At 41.6% G+C, this 22,471-nt stretch overlaps 1 protein-coding gene across 1 annotated transcript in view; it reads left to right on the top strand.

Moving 5' to 3' along the window:
* The first annotated feature begins 1,527 nt into the window (after positions 1–1,527).
* Positions 1,528–22,471, top strand: part of gmcl1 (germ cell-less, spermatogenesis associated) — a 37,346-nt gene continuing 16,402 nt past the window's right edge. The window contains exons 1-6 of the mRNA XM_078428936.1: positions 1,528–1,831; positions 3,392–3,515; positions 7,653–7,749; positions 15,979–16,076; positions 20,109–20,221; positions 21,404–21,469. Coding sequence (XP_078285062.1) covers positions 1,707–1,831; positions 3,392–3,515; positions 7,653–7,749; positions 15,979–16,076; positions 20,109–20,221; positions 21,404–21,469 — 623 coding nt within the window. The 5' untranslated portion in view covers positions 1,528–1,706. The remainder of the gene's footprint in view (positions 1,832–3,391; positions 3,516–7,652; positions 7,750–15,978; positions 16,077–20,108; positions 20,222–21,403; positions 21,470–22,471) is intronic.

Here is a 22,471-nt window from a genome sequence, read left to right as displayed (position 1 = left end):
TTCTACATTTCCTTATCGTTATCTGCTTTGATCTGTCATTTTCACACCTTGCCCTTCCATATTTCTAGACTCCCTCTCACCTATTTTTCAGTCTGAAGGTTTTTGACCTGAAATGTCACCCATTCCTTTTCTCCGGAATTACTATCTGTCCTGCTGTTACTCCAGCATTTTGTGTCTATCTTCAGTGTAAACCAGCATCTGCTGTTCCTTGTTACATCTTTTCTCCAGAGATGCTGCCTGTCCTGCTGTTACTCCAGCATTTTGCCTCTGAAGAAGGGTCTCGACCCGAAACGTCACCCATTCCTGAAATCCAGATGCTGTCTGTCTCGTTGAGTTACTCTAGCATTGTGTCTCTCTTCTGTTTAAACCGTCGTCTGTAGTTCCTTTCTACACATTTTGTATCTAATATCTTCAGTGTAAACCAGCAGCTGCAGTTCCTTCCTGCACCTTTTCTCCTGAGATGCTGCATGTCCCGCTGAGTTACTCCAGCATTCTGCGTCTATCTTCAGGGTAAACCGTCGTCTGCAGTTCCTTCCTACATTTTGTGTCTAATATCTTCAGTGTAAACCAGCATCTTCAGTGTAAACCAGCATCTGCAGTTCCTTCCTGCACATTTTGTGTCTAATATCTTCAGTGTAAACCAGCATCTGCAGTTCCTTCCTGCACCTTTTCCCCTGAGATGCTGCCTGTCCTGCTGAGTTACTCCAGCACTTTCTGTCTCTCTTCTGTTTAAACTGTCGTCTGCAATTCCTTCCTACACATTGTGTCAAATATCTTCATTGCAAACCAGCATCTGCAGTTCCTTCCTGCACATTTTGTGTCTAATGTCTTCAGTGTAAACCAGCATCTGCAGTTCCTTCCTACACCTTTTCCCCTGAGATGCTGCCTGTCCTGCTGAGTTACTCCAGCACTTTGTGTCTCTCTTCTGTTTAAACTGTCGTCTGCAGTTCCTTCCTACACATTTTGTGTCTAATGTCTTCAGTGTAAACCAGCATCTGCAGTTCCTTCCTGCACATTTTGTGTCTAATGTCTTCAGTGTAAACCAGCGTCTTCAGCTCCTTCCTGCACATTTTGTGTCTAATGTCTTCAGTGTAAACCAGCATCTGCAGTTCCTTCCTACACATCTTGTGTCTAATATCTTCAGTGTAAACCAGCATCTGCAGTTCCTTCCTACACCTTTTCCCCTGAGATGCTGCCTGTCCTGCTGAGTTACTCCAGCACTTTCTGTCTCTCTTGTTTAAACTGTCGTCTGCAGTTCCTTCCTACACATTGTGTCAAATATCTTCATTGCAAACCAGCATCTGCAGTTCCTTCCTGCACATTTTGTGTCTAATGTCTTCAGTGTAAACCAGCATCTGCAGTTCCTTCCTGCACCTTTCCCCCTGAGATGCTGCCTGTTACTCCAGCATTTGTCTGTTGGTGTCTGGAACTTCAGTGAAGGCGGGAACCGCGGCGGGCGAGCGGACGGCCTCAAGCGCGGCTCTGATTGGTCGAGGGACGACCTCCCCCCCCCAAAATGCCCGCCCTCCCAAAATGGCGGCCGCTAGAAGCGTCAACCGTCCGAACGTGAAGAGACGCGGAAGAGACGGCAGCAGAGAGCTATCGTGAAGGAGGAAAGGGGGGGGGGGCGGGAACGGGAAAGGCGGCCACCCACCGACAGCGGCAGGAGAAGTGGTTGACCGGTTGGCGGCGGTGGCAGTGGAGAAATGGGGGGCCTGGGCAGCCGCCTGTCCGGGGGCCAAGCCTCCGCCTGCGAGTGCGATTGCCAGCGGAGGAAGCGAGCGCGGCCGCCTGACGACTGCGACTGTTCCGAGAGCGAAGCCCCGCGAAGGTCAGCAGCTTAGGCCTGCCCCCCCTTCCCCGAAGATGGGTCTCGACCCTGAACATCACCCCCATTACCTCTCCACGCATGCTGCCTGGCCCGCTGTCACTTGGTGTCTATCTTCGGTGTAAACCAGCATCTGCAACTCCTTACTGAGTCATAGAGTGTGGAAACAGGCCCTTCACTTCAGCCCAACTTGTCCACACCGGACAACTTTCCCCAACTCGTCCCACCTTCCCGCGTTTGGTCCCTATCCCTCCAAACCTGCCCGATCCATGTCTAACTGGTCCTTAAACGTTGGGATAGTCCCAGCCTCTACTACCTCCTCTGGCAGCTTGCTCCATACACCCACCACCCTTTGTGTGGAAAAAGTTACTCCTCAGATTCCTGTTAAATATTTCGCTGCACTATTGCAAAGGGTTTAAACAGAGCTGGCAATGGAAATGTGCTGAGAGTAGTAGGAGAGGCGCAGTCATCTGTAGGAAAAAATAGCTTGGAAGTCCAGTAGGTAAAACAAGCAAGTGAATGAAAATTGTGGGGTTTTTTTAATTATCTTTTTTAATGCAAAGTATATGTCTAGCAAACTAGATGAACTCATCACTCAAGGGTCAATGATATTGTTGCCATCACTGAGATATGATTGAAGGATGGGCATAACTGGCAGTCTGATATCCAAGACATAGAGTTTTCAAGTGAGACCAATTGTCAATAAAAGGGGAGGAGATATTTATTCACAAAATGTTGGAGTAACTCAGCAGGTCAGGCAGCATCTCGGGAGAGAAGGAATGGGTGACGTTTCAGGTCGAGACCCTTCTTCCTGCATGGAGGAGATATTGCCCAGTTAGTAAAATTATGTATTACTTCAGGTGGAGGGAGTGCCAGAGGGGGAATTGTTTGGTGAAAGTTGCTATAACGATATGTTTAAAGTGTTTGAGGGGAAAAGATAGGAATGGACCAGTAATAAAGACCTTAAATTGAGGGAAGGCTAATTTCCTTAACAGGAAGGACCTGGTCAAAGTAGATTGGGTGCATTTACTTGCAGTTAAGTCTACATTTGAACAATGGGATACATGCAGAGGAGATAGAACAATAATTTGAGGCCTACGTGTCTTTGTAAGAGTAAAAGCCAGGGCTCAAATGTATTGGGAACCTTGGATGGCAACTAATATTGAGGATCTGCAGGTGATTGTTTACAAAAAAAAGGCACAAAGTGCTGGAGTAGGGCTGTACATTTTGAATTACTGTCTTGATCCCAGTCATTATGTGAATTCGACAAGAGTTATAGAGTGATACAGTGTGGAAACAGGCCCTTCAGCCCAATTTGCCCACTCTGGCCAACATGTCCCAGCTGTACTAGTCCTACCTGTCTGTGTATGGTCCATATCCCTCTCAGAGGATTTACTGCTGAATCGATGCCCTTGACTGTCTGACATTTCTTAATTTTCAAACCTATCCCTAACTCAAAGAAGGCCTATTGAAACCTGTGCTAACCACGTGTGCTGCTGCAGCATTAGAACATGCTTAATTGTGGTGCTTTTATCTTGATGCTGGGCTCTGTTGGCTTTACAGAAAGAAGCTGAAAAGCACTTCCAAGTACATTTATCAGACTCTCTTCCTCGCTGGAGAAAACAGTGATATCACCATCTGTGCTCTGGGACAAGAATGGCACTTACACAAAATATATCTGTGTCAGGTAGGGCATTAAACTCTTTGTGTATCATGTGTTTGCAAAAGTAACTGTGTTGTTTGCTATTTTTCACAAGCCATCTACGTATACCAACACGTTTTATAATTCAGATTCTCCAGTTCATCACATTCTTAAGTAATTATCTGAGTTGAGAGGATAGAACATGGGAGACTTATGTCCAGTTTAGAAGTCCAGGACTAGGACGAGTGTTAAGGGGTTGCACATTTATGATTTAGATTATAACAATACTCTTTACTCAGAGGCATGTGGAACTTTAGTATTTCTAGCAAGACAATTCTGGATACCTAGTAACCAATATATTGTAGACCGAGATTGATAAATGTTATGGCCATGAAATATGGGAATTGTGCAAAGATGTTGCATAGATCTTTAGATTCGATCTAATTCAATGGCAAAGGATTGTCTTGGGGAAAATAGCCCTCTTCAGTTTATATTTCTTTAAATTCTTAACTGCATTAAATAATTATTTGTAAACTCAAGTATGTACTGTTATAAAGTTCTGTTGAATAATTGCAAATTGTTATAATAGTGTATCCAAGCAGGTTTCCTTAAACAGAATATGTAATGTCCAACTCGAGGAGGGACCATGCTGGACTTTTTATTAGCAAGTGAACCTGGTCAGGCGACTGGTGTAACAGTGGAAGAGCATTTTGGAGATAGTGCCCACAGCTACATAAATTTTAAGATTATTTTGAATAGGGATAGGTCTGGATGTTAGGGAAAGGTACTAACATCCCTTTAGTTAGGGACTAACTAACTAAGGGGCAAAGCAGATTACAATCTCAATAGGTAGGAGCTAAGGATGGTAGATTGGTAACTGCTAAAACAGCAGTTGTTTTCGGGCAAATCCACAGCTGACGTGGGAGTCATTTTAAGGCCAGCTGCTCAAAGTGCAGGATCAGCATGTTCCAGTAAGGAGGTGGGATAAGGATGGCAAGGTAAAGGAACCGTGGATGACCAAGGAGGTTGTAAAATTGGTCCGGAAGAAAAAGGAAGCGTGTGGTAGGTTTAAGAAGATGGCATCAGATGGGTTTATGAGAAACATAAAGCGAGTAAGGAAGAACTCAAGCGGGAGATTAGAAGGGCCAAAAGGGGCCGTGAAATGTAATTGTAAGAAAATAACTGCAGATGCTGGTACAAATCGAAGGTATTTATTTCACAAAATGCTGGAGTAACTCAGCAGGTCAGGCAGCATCTCAGGAGCGAAGGAATGGGTGGCGTTTCAGGTCGAGACCCTTCTTCAGTCTGAAGAAGGGTCTCGACCCGAAACGTCACCCATTCCTTCTCTCCTGAGATGCTGCCTAACCTGCTGAGTTACTCCAGCATTTTGTGAAATGAAATGTCATTGGAGAGTTGGATTAAGGAAACTCCCAAGGCTTTTTATACGTATGTTAAAAACAAGCGGGTGACCAGGGAGAAGGTTGCTCAAGAACAAAGGAGGATATCTATTCTTGGGATCGGAGGATATTGGTGAGGTGCTAAACAAGTAATTTGCATCTGTATTCACTGAGGAGAAGGACTTGGGAAGATCAGTGCAGATAAGACACATGATAGGGTATTTTGAAATCGTAAATGAGGTGGTGCTGAGGCTCTTGAAGAGTAGTAAGGAGGATAAGTTCCTCTGGCCTGATGTGATCTATCCCATGTTATTGAGGGAGGCAAGAGAGGAGATTGCAGGTGTTTTGACAAGAGTTTTGTTTATTCTCTAGCCACAGGCAAGGTCCCAGAGGACTAGAGAGTGGCTAATGTTGTTCCTTTGTTTAAGAACAGAAATAGAGAGAATCCAGGGAATTATAAGGTCGGTTAGCCTCATGTCAGTGGGAAGGAAACTACTGAAGATAATTATTTGAGATAGGATTTACTCCCATTTGGAAGAGAATGTGTTAATTAGGGCTAGCCAGCATGGCTTTGCAAGTGGCGAGTTATGTCTTACTAACTTTATTGAGTTTTTTGAGGTGATAAAGTAGAATAATGAAAATAGGGTGGTAGATGTTAGTAAGCCTTTTGCTTTTGCCTAGATTTGGATTTTAGCAAGGCTTTTGTTAAGGTCCCTCACTGCAGATATACAAAATATTATGATGCAGGGGATTCACGGTGATTTGGTCCACCTTTCCTTGGTCATTGTTGCTGGCTTTTGTTTATCTTTCAAGCTGAATTAAACTTTCTTTGTAACAGTTTATGAATTTATACTGCCTCAATACTAATCCTTATGCATGTCATATTTAACAATATATTTATCATTGGTAACAAATCCCCAACTGCTAGAATCTTGGAGTGCCTCAAGGTATATTGAATCGTATAATTATTTTGTGGGTTAAGATGGGTGTTCTCTGGAGGGGAAGATCATGACTTGTAAATTAACATAAATTTCAAGTATGAGTACATAAATGCATTAATGCATTTATATTTTACAAAGTATGTTGCTATTCAGAGATCAGTTGTTATTTCAAATTGCACAGCATTTCACAGAATTAGACTTGTGATTATCAAGAAGTTTAAAAACAACATTATAATAAAGAAATGAGCAATTATGTAGATACCATTCAGGAATGGGGCCAATTACTGGAAAATCACTGTAATTTTAAAGAGTGAATGGAATGTCTGCAGAATAATGTAAATGCTGAGTTGAATGCTTTCAAGAATTACAAAGCCATAAATCCATCATTTACACCTCCTTATCTGTGAAGAAAGCTGTCATATGATATTACATCAGTGGCTTTTTGGAAATTGTGATGTATCATGTCTTACAGATTCCTGCATAGACCCAAGTCTTAAACACAGAACAGTACAGCACAGGCCCTTTGGCCCACAAGTACAGGCCCTTCGGCCCACAATGATGCCAAGACCCACTTATCCATCTACACAATCCATATCCCTCCATTACATACATATCCATATGCCCATCCAAAAGTCTCTTAAATGCCACAATCCAATCTACCTCATCCATCAACCCTGGCAGCACATTCCGGATGTGTGTGTGTGTGAGAGAGTGTGAGTTGGCTGGTTGGTTAATTAATGGTCTGGACATAAATGTAGATATCTTGGCTAGTAAGTTTGCAGACGACACCATAATTGCTGGACTTGCGCACTACAATGCAAGCTGTCAACGTTTACAGTGGGATGTAGATCAATTTCAGAAATGGGCATTGAAATGGTAGAGTTTAATCCGAAAAAGTGTGAAGTGTTGGACTTTGGGAGGTTGATGTTTAGTTAGTTTATTTGTATTATTGTCATGTGTACTGAGGTAAATTGAAAAGCTTTTCATTGTGTGTTTTCCAGTCAGTGAATAGATTATTCAGGATTACAATCAAATCGTCCGCAGTGTACAGATACAGGATAAAGGGTATAACGTTTAGTGGAAGGTAAAGTTCAGTAAAGATGGGATGTCAGGACTGCTCTCTAGTTGGTGAGAAACGGTTCAGTTGCCTCATAACAGCTGGGAAGAAACTTTCCCTGAATCTGGAGGTAAATGTTTTTAAACTTCTGTACATCTTGCCTGATGTGAGTGGGGAGTGACCTGGATGAGATTGGTCTTTGAGTCTGATGGTGGCCTTGCCGAGGCAGCATGAAGTGTAGATGGAGTCAATAGAAGGAAGATTGGTTTGCGTGATGTTTTGGATACATCCACACCTCTGCAGTTTCTTGCGGTGTTGGATGGAGCTATTCCCAAACCATGCTGTTATGCATCCCGCGAAAATGTTTTCTACAGCGCATCTGACGAAGTTAGAGAGGGTTGTTAGGGACATGAAGAACATCCTAAGCCCTCTAAGGAAGTAGAGACATTGGTTGCTTTCTAGTTCATTGCTTCAATGTGGCTAGTCCAGGACAAATTGCTGTTGATATTTATTCCTCAGAACCTGAAGTTTCCAACCATCACCACTTTGGCGTCATCAATGTATAAGCTTTCAACCAGCTCTACTCTGGAGCCATGAGAACAAAATTCAGAATTTCAGTGACACTACTACTCCATTCCAGTAAACCTGTAGCACCAGTCAAGCATCCATAAAGAAATGTCTTGACATCCTCTAATTGAATAGTGCCTGCTTAAAGACTGCTGCAGATTAGTGCAGAACTTATTTGAATTGTCACCACTTGAATATTTTGTTGATTTATGCTTTACAGTCCGGTTACTTTTCAAGTATGTTCAGTGGATCATGGAAGGAGTCAAATATGAACTATATAGAACTCGAGATTCCAGATCAGAACATCGACACTGAGGGTATGTCTTAATTTAGTTTTCATTACAAGGCCTAATATAGAAGGCCTGATAGTTGATCTGTCCTTTTATGCTACTTTGAGATTTATATGGCATTGTGCAATGTAGGGAGTTGGAAAGGGAGAGAGAGATCGAACAGAAGCAAGAAAATGAAGAGAATTTTTTTCAGGTTTTACCATAATTCTGTACAAAAGCATAAAATAGGGACTTGGGATCTCTCTTAATAAATTCAGAATGCCGAGAGATGGTTTGGTGCATCAGATAGCGGAAGATCAAAATTTAGATATTGTTGTCCAAGTGACGATTTTGACATAATAAATAAGGAATGCATCTTTCCACTGTGGAACATGGAGCATGTAAAGCATCATTAATTTATAGTTCTCTTTTGATTGTTTTTGTGACTTAACCGGAATGGTCAGAGATTTTGATCTGCAGTCTGTTAATACGTTATTATTGATTTGATATGTTGACCTTGAGGGTCAACCTCACATGCCATAAACCTCCACATGTCAGGCCAACCATTCTAAATGTCATATAATTTAAATTGCGCCTTTCCAACATTTTATTTCTTGAGGTTTAATGCTTCAAGGTGCATTGATTAATTTAAAGGGGTGGCAGAGCAAGCTACATATCTGAAACCCGAAGACAGTGTGAGGTTGCAGTAATCAGAGCCCTAAATTACGTTACTTTCTATGTGTACCACTTTTGTTCATGGATTTGCATCGCAAAATACCGCTGACAGTATAATCAGCTTGAGTTCCCATGTCTTTAGTTCCTTAAGGAGCTAACAAAAAAAAACAAGCAATGGAATGTAGCAATTTAAATGGTGCAGTGTAACAATTTATGGAGCCACTTCATCTGATATGACTCTAATGTAACCTGTATGGATGATTCGTAAAATAAATAAAGCTTCCGTTTTGTGCTTGTATTTCAGCGATTATATGCCAAAATGACTTTCCTTTTACTTTAATTTCCATCCCTTTCAGTAAATATTGATTCATTCCCATATGACAGAAAGGTCAGCTATAGCAGAAGAGCCTCTGTGCGAAGGCAGAGAAACTCCATCTGCCAGGTTTTAACTCTCCAGATTGAGGTTATGAATCCCTATTATGTTTAGAAAATCGGCTGCCGGCTGTTGCCGATCAGCAACATTAAACCAATGTCAATAGCAGCTGGTTTGTGTGCCAAAATGCACTTTCCAGAGGGATATTGCATGATGCATAGAGGATGCAGTTGCCATTGTAAACACTACAGTGTCAACTTACCTTCATCTCTCTAGGGCTCAAGCCCTCCCAGTAAAGGATCTATGAGCCTTAGACCTCCAAAACCCCAGTCTTCAACCTTCTTCTCATATAGCCCAGGAGCAGGGAAAGCAGAATGAAATGAAAATGTCCTTCGAGTTGAACGACAAAAGCAACACCTGCTGGCTTTTTAATGGAACGTTCAATGGTCTGCTGCTGGTGAACTTGGATACGAACCCATTTCTCTCCTCCCCATCCCACCTAAATTCCTTATTCTAGCTTCACAATTCAGACTACTTCTATCCTTATTGCTTTTGTCTTTTCATTTCTGGCCATTGTCTAAGCATCTGCCTATCAAAACCCCCCTCACCTGTATCCACCTAGCACATGCCCCGAGCTTTGTACTGCCTCGCTCTTCCAACTCCCCGGCCCCTCACCACAATCAATCTAACGAAGAGTCTCAACACGAAACGTCACCTATCCATATATATAATACCGTACATTCAAACGTCCTCATTCCCAGCACAGAACATACCATTATACTTACTAAGTTTGCACGTGACACCAAGATTGCTGGGATCGAATATAGATCAGCTACAGAAATGGGCTGAATATGGCAGATGGAGTTTAATTTAAGCAAGTGTGAGGTGGTGCACTTAGGAGGTCAAATGTAATGGGGAAAATATGCAATTAATGGCATGGACCTTAACAGCATTGATGTACAGAGGGATCTTGAGGTCTAAGTCTATAACTCCTTGAAAGCGGCAACCGAAATGGGTAAAGTGGTAAAGAAGACAAATGGTATTTCTGCTTCTTTCATAGGTTAGGGCATTGAGTATAAGAGTGAAGAAGTCATGATGCAGCTTAAAAGGGCTTTGGTTAGGCCACATTTGGAGTAAGGCCACGTCTGGTTGCCCCACTACAGGAAGGATGTGGTGGCTTTAGAGAGGGTGCAGAGGTGGTTTGCCAGAATGATGCCTGGATTAGATGGTATTAGCTACAGGAAGAGGTTGGACAGATCCTGGATTATTTTCTCTAAAATGCCAGAGATTGCAGGGAGACCTGATAGAAATATATAACATTCCGAAAGGCATAGAAAGGGTAAATAGAACCATTTTTCCTGAGATGGAATAATCAAATACTGGAGAGCACAACAGTAAGATGCGAGGGGCAAAGTTTAAAGGAGATGTGCAGGTAACCTCTTAATACAGAAGGTGGTGAGTGCCTGGAACACGCTGCCGGGGGTGATGATGGAGGTAGATACGGATAGGCATTTGGATATGGAGGGATATGGATTACCTGCAGGGAGATAAAAGTGATCATGTTCAGCACAGACATGTGGGCTGATGGGCCAGCTCTTTTACTGTATTGCTCTATGTTCTAACTCTCTGCACTTTCTTGCGGTCTTGGGCAGAGCAGTTTCCACACTGTCAAACTGTGAACTTTCACCATTTGCTGCAGTTGCATTAAGCTAAGCTGCAGTGTTTGCTTAGCGCTATTTATGGACTTTGGAATGTGCCAGTCCACAGCACGTGGTCATATGCAACTCCTTGCAGTGGAAATCAGCTAGATTCCCTTCCAGCAGCAGCTTTTGTTTGTGTCCATGAGCTTCGCTGGGAATAGACCTCAGAGCACAGCTGTTTCAGATGAATGTCAAAGACCTCTCTATCGCTTTCCTTGCCAAATACATTTCCCAGAAGAAGATGGATGATGGCCTTAGCCCCACCAAACTGTCTCAAGGGGCAGCACGTGGTGGAGCAGGCTGTGAATGAAGGATCTCACGGAGAGGGCCCTTCTCCCAACCAGTCTTGTAAGGTCATGGAACCCAAGAATTAAGAGCAAGAATAGGCCACTCAGTCCCTCAAGAATGCTCCACCATTGAATAAAATTGTTGCTGGTATGGTTCCAACAACCATTCTGCATTAATGCATGCAGTAACTTCTCACCCCTTGCTCATCAAAGATCTATCTACCTCAACCCCATAAATAATCATTCTATTTCCACCACTGAGAGATCAACAGAATTTAAAAAATGTTAATTCTTATTTGCCTTAAATGGATGACACCTAAGTTCTAATCAATAATTCTTATTTCTAAATTCTCCCAGAGGAAAAAACATCCTCTCCGCATCCACCCTTGTCAAAATGTTCAGTCAAATTCCCTAGACTTCAGTGGACAGAAGATTGGTTGGCTATTTTTTTTCTAGCCTTTCCAGGTTTTAGTCTAGTGAACACCTCATGATACTTTCAACACTGTAGACAGCATTTCAAATGTGACATCAGTGATGCCTTAGAAAAATGGCTCAACTCTTATACTCAATGTCTCAGTTTATGAAGGCAAGCATGCCAAATTCCTTCGCTATCCTGTCCACCTGTGACACCATTTTTAGGGAGCTATGAACGTGCACCGCCAGGTCCTTCTGTACATCAAAACTAATGAGGTCCCTGCCATTTATTGTATATGTCCTGCTAGTATTTGACATCCCAGAATGCATAATCCCATGCAAAATTTGATTAAATAATGCTTGCGTCCAAATTATTGATGTTAATTCCACAAAGTTGAGGTTCCAGCATAGATCCCTGTGTCGTTAGCTCATTACACCCTGACAAACAGAAAATCACCCATTTATAATTCTCTGATTCCTGCTAAACCTAATGGCATCTGTAAATCTTGGTTCCTCTGCATGTTATTTCTTCAAATAATTCCAATGTTAGTTAAGTATCATTTCTTTTTCACAAAACCACATAAACCACATTAGCTGAGCCTGACTGCCTTGTTTTTTTTTTAAGTGTCCTGTAATTTTTTTAAGCGTTTTTAACATTTTGCTCTCTGACATTTCTTTGATACATATAAATGACTTGGATGTAAATGTAGATGGATTGGTTAGAAAGATTGCTGACAATACCAAGATTGCTGGAATTGCAGACAATGAGGATGGCTGTCAAGGGATAAAGTGGGATATAGATCAGTTACAGATATGGGTGGCGAAATGGCAAATGGTGTTTAATCCAAGGAAGTGTGAGGTGTTACACTTTGAAAGGATGAATGTAAGGGGAAAATATAAAATTAATAGCAAAACCTTTAACACTATTTATGTACAGAGGGATCTCAAAGTCCAATTCCATTGCTCCCTGAAAATGGCAACACAAGGAGATAAAGTGGTAAAGAAAGCCTATTGAATTCTTGTCTTCATCGGTCGGGGCATTCAAAATAGGAATCAGGAAGTCATATTGCAGCTTTATAGATCTATGGTTAGGCCACATTTGGAGCATTCTGTGAAGTTTTGGTTGTCCCAATGCAGGAAGGATGAGGAGGCTTTGGAGAGGGTGTGGAGGAGGTTTACCAGAATGGTGCTGGATTAAAGGTTATTAGCTATAAGGAGATGTTGGGTAAACTTGGGAGGTTTTCTGGTGGAGGTTGAGAGGAGACCCGATAGAAGTATAGAAAATTATGAGCGGCAAAGATAGGGTAGATGGTCAGAACATTTTTTCCAGGTTAATTTCAAAGACTAGAGGGCATAGCATTAAGGTTGGATGTGCGTTTAATGCAGATGTGAGGAACATGTTTTCTTTACAGAATGGTGAGTACCTAGAACAGCTGCTAGGGGTGGTGGTGGAAGCAGATACTATGGTGGCATTTAAGAGGCTTTTTAATAGGCACTTGATTCTACAGGAAATCGATGGATGATCACAAGCAGGCAGAGGAGATTAACTTGGAATCATGTTCGACACAGAGATTGCGGGCTAAAGGGCCCATTCATGTGCTGTAATGTTCTATGTTCTAAGCAAGCATTTTGGGTCAGTGGATTTTCACTAGAGTAGGAAAAACCTGAGGATAATGCATGTTTTAAGAAACAGAAAGTGGTTGAAGAAAAAGTAACAAAAGGAAAAAAACCATGAGAGTAAAAGGTAAGAAGAACCAAACGACAAAAAACATGGTGAGAAAATGTACAAGTGGATCATAATGGAATGCAATGAGAAGCATGAATGGGAAGAGCTAAATGTTCTTTACGAAATTGCCAAACACATTGTGCGAAGAGTGTCAAGGGAATCACCTTGAAATTGCAAATTCCTGCAACCAAATGATTCGTAAAATTTGCATTGGTTTTTATACCCAAACTTAAAATGTTGTTGCTCAAGTTTATAGAGAGCTTGTTGAAGGTTAAAAGCACGGTGGAAGCTAACTGGAGAATTAAAGTGCCAGGCTAATTGAAACACAAGAGCCAAGAGTGTTTTATTGTCATATGTACTGAATCGGAACAATGAAATTCATTCTTGCAGCAGCACCACAGGTGTATAAATGCAGTACTCCATAAATAATATAATAAATAAACATACAAATGTTCAATAAATAAAAGACCCAATATAGTGCACAAAAACTAATCAAAGTCCATAGTACAACCAATGCAGTTTGTAATTTGGTGCTAGGTCTGATGGTCGGTGGGATGAAGCTGTTCCTGAATCTGGACGATAGTTTTCAGACTCCTATACCTTCTTCCCGATGGCTGGATGAAATAAGAGTACTGCCAGGGTGGTGTGAGTCTCCAATGCTGGCTGCCCTTTTGAGACAGCGCCTCCTTTAGATGCCTTCGATGATGGGGAGGTCAATACCCGTGATGTACCAGGCAGTGTTCACCACTTTTTGTAATTTCCTTCGTCCCTGCACATTTCTGAGCTAGTCCATGATACCATCAGTCAATATGCTTATACCATACACCTGTGGAAGTTCTAGAGAGTATTTGTCAACATACTGAATCTCCTCAATCTTCTAAGGAAGTAGAGGCATTAATGAGCTTTCCTTATGATTGCAAAAATGGGCTGAGACCAGGATAGATCTTCAGAGATATGCATGCCCAGGAACTTGAAGTTGTTAACTCTCTCCACCACCGACCCATTGATGAAGACAGGTTTGTGAATCCTTGACCTTCCTCTTCAAAAATCAACAATTAGTTCCTTCTTTTACTGACATTGAGAACAGGGTTGTTGTTCTGGCACTGTTCAATCAGATGATTGATCTTCCTCTATACCGATTCAACATTATCTGCAATTCGTCCAACAACGGTGGTGTCATCAGCAAATTTAAAGGTGTAGTGGAACTGTGTCTGGCTATACAGACACGGGTATTGAATTTAGAATTTTAACTCGGGGGCCTGCCCTGTCTCTATCCATAACTAGTATCTAATAGAACTGTGGCCGCTGATCCCAAAAGACTCATCCACGAATACTTCATCCACTTGCCCCTCTCAATTTCCCAAGACGAGATCAATCATTGCTCTCTCCCATGTGGGGCCCTCTACACATTGCCAGAGGAAACTTTCCTGAACACATATGACAAATTCCACTCCATCTAACCTCTTGCGCTATTCCCTCTTCCCAGTCAATATTGGGAAAGATAAAATTCCCTACCACGACAATCGGTTGGTCAATGCAACATAAATGTAAAACATTTTTCCAGATGGAATGGAGATGTTCAAACTTTGTGGCCTGGTGTTCCCGAGCTCACACGGTGCAGAATTTCCTCTACTTTCATTAAAAACACAAGTGGAGGGATTATATTAAAGTAATGGAGCTGAAAGATCAACTCGCACTAATGAAGCATCTGTTGTATGTAACACAGTGGTCACTGGGGAGCAAGAGAGCAGAATCAGTGAAGTGCAGAAATCTCAGAGGCTGCTAGGACTAAGGAAGATTGTAAAAATAGGGAACAGGAACTTTGAAAAGCAGTTAATGTATTTTATACTCCAGTAAAGGCAGGTCAGTAATTGCAGCAAGGTGTTAATTGCAATGGCATGATAAGAATAGAAATAGCAGAGTTTTGGTGATATGGGGTAAATGCAGAGGGAGAACTTAACTCCAAGAGAAGTTCTGAGAGCTGTGGTGTATACCTTGGAACCACAATATCTTGTGATGTGAGAAACATCATGGATTTCCTCAAGCAGATGAACTGTTCCACAAAGGTAGGATAAGTGGGAGCAGTGAGTTGTTAAATTGTTTCTTCTTGCTGCTTTCTATTCGTCTTGTGGTAAGGTTCGTCTCGACTCTAACCCAACAGCACATCCTATTTCCTTCATGCTTTATCATAACCATCCTTCACAGCAGTCAGTGTCACTCACGTCTTGTGGAAGATGAATTATGATCAGCGTTGTGCTGAGCTTAATTATACTGAAAGGAATGCGTCAACCTGTTACTTGTTGATCTCCACGAGAGATCAGAGTCTCTTGCATCATTAGCTCCGGCTGAATTCCATTCCCTGTGCATCAAAGGAACGGTGTTCATACTGCTTTAAATAAGCACCTGCTATGCACTGAAAAACTACGTGCGTTGCATTTTAACGCAAGATATACCAAAACATTTAAGCGATTTTAAACCTTACTTTCAATATCAATACACTGACTGATTTTAAAATGCTCTACGATTGCAAAAGGATTCGAAGAACACGTTATTAATTCTCCCTTTACATTACTAGATAGAGCTCTTAAGGATAGCGGAGTCAGGGGGTATCAGGAGAAGGCAGTAACGGGGTACTGATTGAGAATGATCAGCCATGATCACATTGAATGGCGGTGCTGGCTCAAAGGGCCGAATGGCCTACTCCTGCACCTATTGTCTATTGACTGCTCTTTTTGTTTCCTCTTTTCCAAGTTCGTGATTTTGATCTTGATGATCAGCGTTTATTTTGGCCAGTGTTCACCCCTCTCCACCACAGCTCCTGCCCCACATAATAAGTCGCACCATGCCTATTCCTTTCCCCTTTCTTCTCTTCTGCCTTACGAGTAACCGTCGGGAATTGACTGAATGTGTGCAGGAAGAGATGACCGGGTGGTGAATTCCTAATGTGAGAGACTCCAGCAATCTTGAAATGCAACAGTGACTTCAAGAAATGAAACTGAATAACTCGATCAGTCAGCAGCATCTCTGGAGAACATGGGATAGGAGACGTTTTGGGTTGGGAGACTGACTGTCAGACTGTTAATGTGTTGTTCTCTCCTACAGCGCTGCAAGTGGCTTTTGGCTCGTTGTACAGGGATGACGTCTTAATCCAGCCCAGTCGGGTGATAACCATTCTGGCAGCAGCCTGCATGCTACAGTTGGTAAGAGTCAAAACAAGCAAATCATTTGGATTGGGAGCCGTACATAACATTCATCACACTTATAACTTTGATCCACGCACCTCTCGACAAATGAATTTGGAAGGAACTCTTACTATTTCAAAATTTGCAGCTAGCCACAATTAGAAAATGTTTGCATTATTACCATGGCTTATACAATAAGCTCTTATCCTATCTCATTCACAAAGTATAATGAGTTCCACTTATTTGTAGAAGGATTGATAGCAGCATCCCGTTTAACCATAATAGATTGTATTGAAGTCTGTTAATACCCATTAATTTTATGGGTTCCGTGTTTGCAGTTCAGTTTGCTGTGGAAGACCAACTTATTGAACTAAAACTGTAGAATTTGCAATACTCAACTGGTCAGATTTGGAACAGAGTTCGGTATTTCTGGTCCCTGACCTTTATGAGACATTTAAACGTTTTGAAGTGGCAGAACTAGCATGGGCTCAGCTGCAGAACTGAACATCATACTTTCGGAAGAACATGAAGGCATTGGAGAGTGTATGTTATTTGATGGAATTTCTGAGGAGGTTTCAATGTAAGGACTGGAAATTGTGCAGGATGGCATAGAGTAGACCTGAAAGAGAAGTATAAAATCATGAATGATTTATCCCATGTAAAGAAAGAAGGAAATTATTTTGAATGGCAGCAACAAAAGAGCCCAAGTTCAGGCAAATGAAACAGGCAGCAAGAGAGGCAGGATTTTTTAATGGAATGTCATAACTGACAAGGAGGTAGAAATAGTTTCAGTAGGAGCCAAAAATAGAGAAAAGACTAAATACCTCACGGAGCAAAGATTGCAGCGAGTTAAAAAGACCAAACTACACGAGGAACTCAGCAGGTCAATGAGCATCTGTGGGGAGAAAGTTCCAGGTAGAGATTTTGTTGGAGAGAGAAGATCGCCAGAATTTCGAGGATAGTGGGAGGAGTGAGGCAGGGGCCAGTAGGTAATCCGTGGACCGAGGAAAGCTGAATGATAATAAGTGGATGGAGTTGGGATGAGAAGGGTGGAGTTGGGAGACAGAGACAAATGGGTGATGGTCAAGTGTTTTATTGTCATATGCAAAGTGAATAGAACAATGAAATTCTGACTTTCTGCAGCTGTTGCAGGCATATTTACACAACAACTCAACATAAGATTATATGTGGTCGGAGCAGAATTAGGCCATTCAGCCCATTCAATCATGGCTGGTCTATCTCTCCCTCTTAACCCCATTCTTCTGCCTTCTCCCCATAACCTCTGACACCCGTACTAATTAAGAATCTATCTCTGCCTTAAATATATCCACTGACGAGATGGATTGAGAGAGGAATATGAGTTGTGGGTTACCTAAAATTGGACAATTCAATATTCATACCATTGGGTTATAGACCTCAGTTCTCTGAAAATGAACTGTTATTCATGAACTCTGAGAATCCCACCAAATCATTCAAGACAAGGGGTACCAACATATGAGTGCGCGTTAAGAATACTCATGACACTGCTCAGACCTTTAAATGCAAGGACGTTTGTAAGGCATCAAAGTTCCTGACGGATAGTGTAATTGAAAGGCAGGGTGTTCCTTTCAAATGCTACAATGGAATAGTTGGCGTGCGTGCTTAAGCCTGGGTTTGGACACAAGGTTATTGATCTAAAGCAAGTGCAGACTTTCATCAATATTTGCTGAAGAATGCAGAGAGCAATGTTGAATACAGCATTGTTGAGACTCTTAACATGCACCAGCACATCTATTGTCAAGTCAAGTCAAATTTATTTGTCACATACATATACAAGATGTGCAGTGAAATGAAAGTGGCAAAGCCTGCAGATTATGCTAAATTACAAAACGGAATAGAAAAAAAAATTTTAACACAAAAAATAAATGAATATAGTAAATTAAATTAGTCCCTGGTGATATGAGAGTTAACAGTCCTGATGACCTGTGGGAAGAAACTCCGTCTCATCCTCTCTGTTTTCACAGCATGACAGCGGAGGCGTTTGCCTGACCATAGCAGCTGGAACAGTCCGTTGCTGGGGTGGTAGGGGTCTCCATAATGTTGCTGGCTCTGGATCTGCACCTCCTGATGTATAGGTCCTGCAGGGGGGCGAGTGTAATTCCCATAGTGCGTTCAGCCGAACGCACTACTCTCCGCAGAGCCTTCCTGTCCTGGGCAGAGCTGTTCCCAAACCAGATTGTCATGTTCCCGGACAAGATGCTTTCTACAGCCCCATAGAAGCACTGAAGGATCCTCAACTGGTAAAGACGCTGCTTGCCTTACTCACCAGTACGGCAATGTATGTTGTCCATGTTAGATCCTCTGTGATGTGGATTCCCAGGTATTTAAAGCTGCTCACCCTATCCACAGTAATCCCATTTAACTCCAGTGGCGTGTACATCCTCGGATGTCAATAGTCATTTATTTGTCACATACACATAAATGTGCAGTGAAATGAAAAATTACCCGCAGTTCAACAATAAGACCAATAAGAATAATCAATAAAAATGCAATAACACATACAATCATAAACCAACACCAAACAAAAGAAACATCCATCACAGTGAGTCTCTGTTGAGCCCTTCTAAAGTCTACAATCAGCTCCTTAGTTTTTGTGACATTCAAGAGGAGGCTGTTGTCCTGACACCAGAGTGCCAGATCAGCCACCTCCTCCCGGTAGGCCTTCTCATCGTTATCGGAGATCAGGCCCATTGTCATACAACCATATTGAGCACCACTGAGATGATCTTAACTGACCACACTGAAAAAGTGCAACTTGTTCCAAAACTCAAGGAGGAAACTTTTCAGAAGAAAATGTTTCTGTGAAGAAGCAAAAACTCAAATGCAATGAGTGCATTCTGACTGTACTGTTTGGGCTGTAGAGTTGGTTTTGTGGATCAGTAAAAAAGGGTGCATTCACTCTTTCATTTGCTGGCACTCCGATGGCACTTTACATATCAATTCAAGTTTCATCTAAAGTTCAGCACTCGTTTACAAGTAAAAATAAAAATAGGGTATAGTCATTTGTCATCTGTGCCAAATGTCCAAAATAAACTACAATTCATTGTATTCCATAGAAAGAGTGACTACTCTGAGGTTGAAGAATTTGATATTGAGTCCTGAAAGCTGCAAAGTGCCAGATGGAAGATTGTTCCTCAAGCTTGCATTGTTATTGCAGGAGGCTGCAGGAAGATCAGGGTGGGGGTGACATGGTGAATTAGTGTTATAGGCAACTAACTGTCATGGTCATTATTGCTGGTACAGCAGGTCGTTCGCAAAGCGATTACTCACTCAATCCATGTTTAATTGCCCCCATGTGAACACTGAATGCAGTGCAGTGGATTGGAACAAGGGGAAGTGAATCGCTGCTGCACGTGGAAACACTGATTGGGTCCCTGGATGGTGGGAAGGAAAGAGGTGAAAGGACAGGTGTCGCATCTCCTCAAGTCATGAAGCTGAACCGCACAGAAATAGGTCCTTCAGCTCAGTTCATCCATGTCAATTGTTATGCCAGCAGTATCTCTGCTAATCCATTTGCTGCATTGGGCCAAGATCCCATTACTAGTCATTCCAGCTTTTTGTGTCTATCTACCTGTCTAAATACATGTTTGGACATGTAATCCTGTGCTGCCTTCTTTTGTTGTTGCTTCTTTTGTTTAGTCATCCTGCAAAGAACATTGTCAATTTAATCCTATGCTATTACCAGATTTTAAGATCAAGCAACAAATTGTCTGCCGTGCGGCCTCAATTAAATTCCCCTTACTCTGTTCCAACTATATACCCAAGGTCCCAGCCTCACAAAGCTGCTCCCATGACCTGAGATAGTTACTATCCACTCCTAATGAGACGGAAAGTTTATTTGTAGTGTTGATGCCGTAAATATTTTTGTTATTCAAAGGGTTTAGAGGATTGGGGCAAACTGTTAGGTCATAGATCAACCATAATCTCATTATCCATAACCAGCATTATAGCTCCTACTGCTTTTTCTTGCTGCTTTGCTCACATTTCGTTTGCTCTTTTTGTTTGCTGAAGGACAGTCTGATTCAACAGTGTGGTGAAACTATGAAGGAAACAATCAGTACCAAAACTGTTTGTGGCTTCTATGCAGCTGCTGGAACTTACGGCTTGGACTCAGTGAAGCAAAAGTGAGTAGGAAGGAATCGCAGATGCTGGTTTACACTGAAGATAGACACAAAATGCTGGAGTAACTTAGTGGGACAGGCAGCATCTCTGGATAAAAGGAATGGTCCTCGACCCGAAACGTCACCCATTCCTTCTAGCCAGAGATGCTGCCTGTCCCGCTGAGTTCCTCCAGCATTTTGTGTCTATCTTCGAAGTTAAAGTGAGTATGGCAAAATATTCCTTTTATTATAAATTATAACTTTCGCCTCATTTTGCTCCCTCTATCTCTTATTTATGGGTCTGCTTGTAACTTCAACGTCAAGGAATGGACTTGCTATGCTATCAGATATCCCCTTTTCTTATGCAGTAAAGAGAAGGTACTTCTCTCTCTGGCTGATCTGGCCTGTTATTGCTCGGTGTACTTTCTGCTTCCATTATGTTCAAGGAGTTGAACTGAATGTAGAAAATGTATTTCTAGTGTTTAAACTCTCAACTGTGCAGCATATTTCAAACATACAAACCTTTTAGATTTCAGGTATGGAAAATCATAAAGGATGCATATGAAAACCAAGCATTTTAAAAAGAGCCTTTTATGGACTAAAAATTAAACAACGTCAGCAAGAATACAAAGATAGATTAGCAAGTTTTATTGAAAGTTAGAAGATGTGCAATGTACCTACCTAGCCGATATTTAAAAGGCAGCTGGATAGTTACTTAGATAGGAATGTAAGCCTCATGCAAGTAAATGGAATTGAAGTAGTGAGGATGAAGCGAGCCAAAAGAGCCCAATTCTGTGGTGTAGATTTCTATGATTCTATCTCAAGTGTACAGATGATGAGATCAGTTAGGATAACATAGCAATTTATGTATAGCGATAACTGGTGAATTAATAACGTTTTAAATATGTTGGTTCATAATAAAAGTGAACAATTAGTTGGGGCATATTGCATCTGTGAAGTGTTGGATGAAAGTTCACCCTCAAGATTTCCTTGCTAGTGAGTGCCTAATGGCAGGAAGCCCTTGGGTGCCAAGAGAACCCAAGAAACGGCCGGTTTTACAGACAATCTGCGTTGATCTCCAAATCTGTTTACAAATACTAAACCCAAGTACAAATCTAATTTCTAATTACTAGAATAGAGTACAAAACACAAAGATACTGGAATCCATAGCCTATTTCGTTTTAATCACAGAATTTTTAATTACAGGTGTCTTGAGTGGCTTTTAAACAACCTAATGACGCATCAAAGTGTTGAACTCCTGAAGGAACTGAGGTAATTTAATATTCCAAGCTTTCCACCTTCCTGGCTTGGGGATAAAAATCCACAAAACATTGTTTGTCACTTAATATTTAAGTGGTGACAACATTCCTCTTTAAGGTATTTATTCACAAAATGCTGGAGTAACTCAGCAGGTCAGGCAGCATCTCAGGAGAGAAGGAATGGGTGACGTTTCGGGTCGAGACGTTACCCATTCCTTCTCTCCTGAGATGCTGCCTGACCTGCTGAGTTACTCCAGCATTTTGTGAATAAAGACCTTCGATTTGTACCAGCATCTGCAGTTATTTTCTTATACATTCCTCTTTAAAGTTCATAGCACAAGTCTACGGGGAGAAGTTATTTGTGTCTATCACCACATCTTCCCATGAAGCCTTCAGTGCAGATCAGTCTAGAAAATGACCAAATATTTTGTTTCCACTATATTTACTCATCTGTTGCCCAATAATTGGCTTTTTCACTTAATGCATAAACTCCCTTTCACACTGAATTTGCTCAATTCCAATTTAGACCAAAAGCTTTATTCAAATGCAGATTGCTTGCTCTTAGATTTCCAGTGAAATTTTACAGCCAATGACATGCTTTCAAAATGTTTCATTGTAGAAAATGCTCTAATTCACTTAGCCGCACTTAAGGTATGGTATCAGTGTTGAGGAACATAACAAACAAACTGCTGGAGGAACTCAGCATGTCAGGCAGCAATTGCGGAGACAGGGATGATCGGCATTTCAGTTGCGTTCCTTCAGCAGTTTGTTTTCTACTCCAGATTACAACATCTACAATCTTATGTGTCTCTTTTATGCAAGACTGGACAGTTTGGAGTTGCCCTGAAGCAGATAAGGCAAAGGGGAATTTTATTGCATGTATTTACAATTAAATGAGAAATTGTTTCCACTGGCAGTAAGTTCTGTAATCTAGGGACACGGGTTTAAGCTCATTACAAAAGCACAAGGATAATTTGTTTTACATAACATTCAGTTTGTGTTGCCTGAAAGGCTG

Source organism: Rhinoraja longicauda, chromosome 36, assembly GCF_053455715.1.
Source record: "Rhinoraja longicauda isolate Sanriku21f chromosome 36, sRhiLon1.1, whole genome shotgun sequence".
In the NCBI taxonomy this organism is placed as follows: Eukaryota; Metazoa; Chordata; class Chondrichthyes; order Rajiformes; family Arhynchobatidae; genus Rhinoraja; species Rhinoraja longicauda.
Note: the sequence above shows the minus strand (reverse complement) of the source record. Positions and strands in the feature narration are given on the sequence as shown.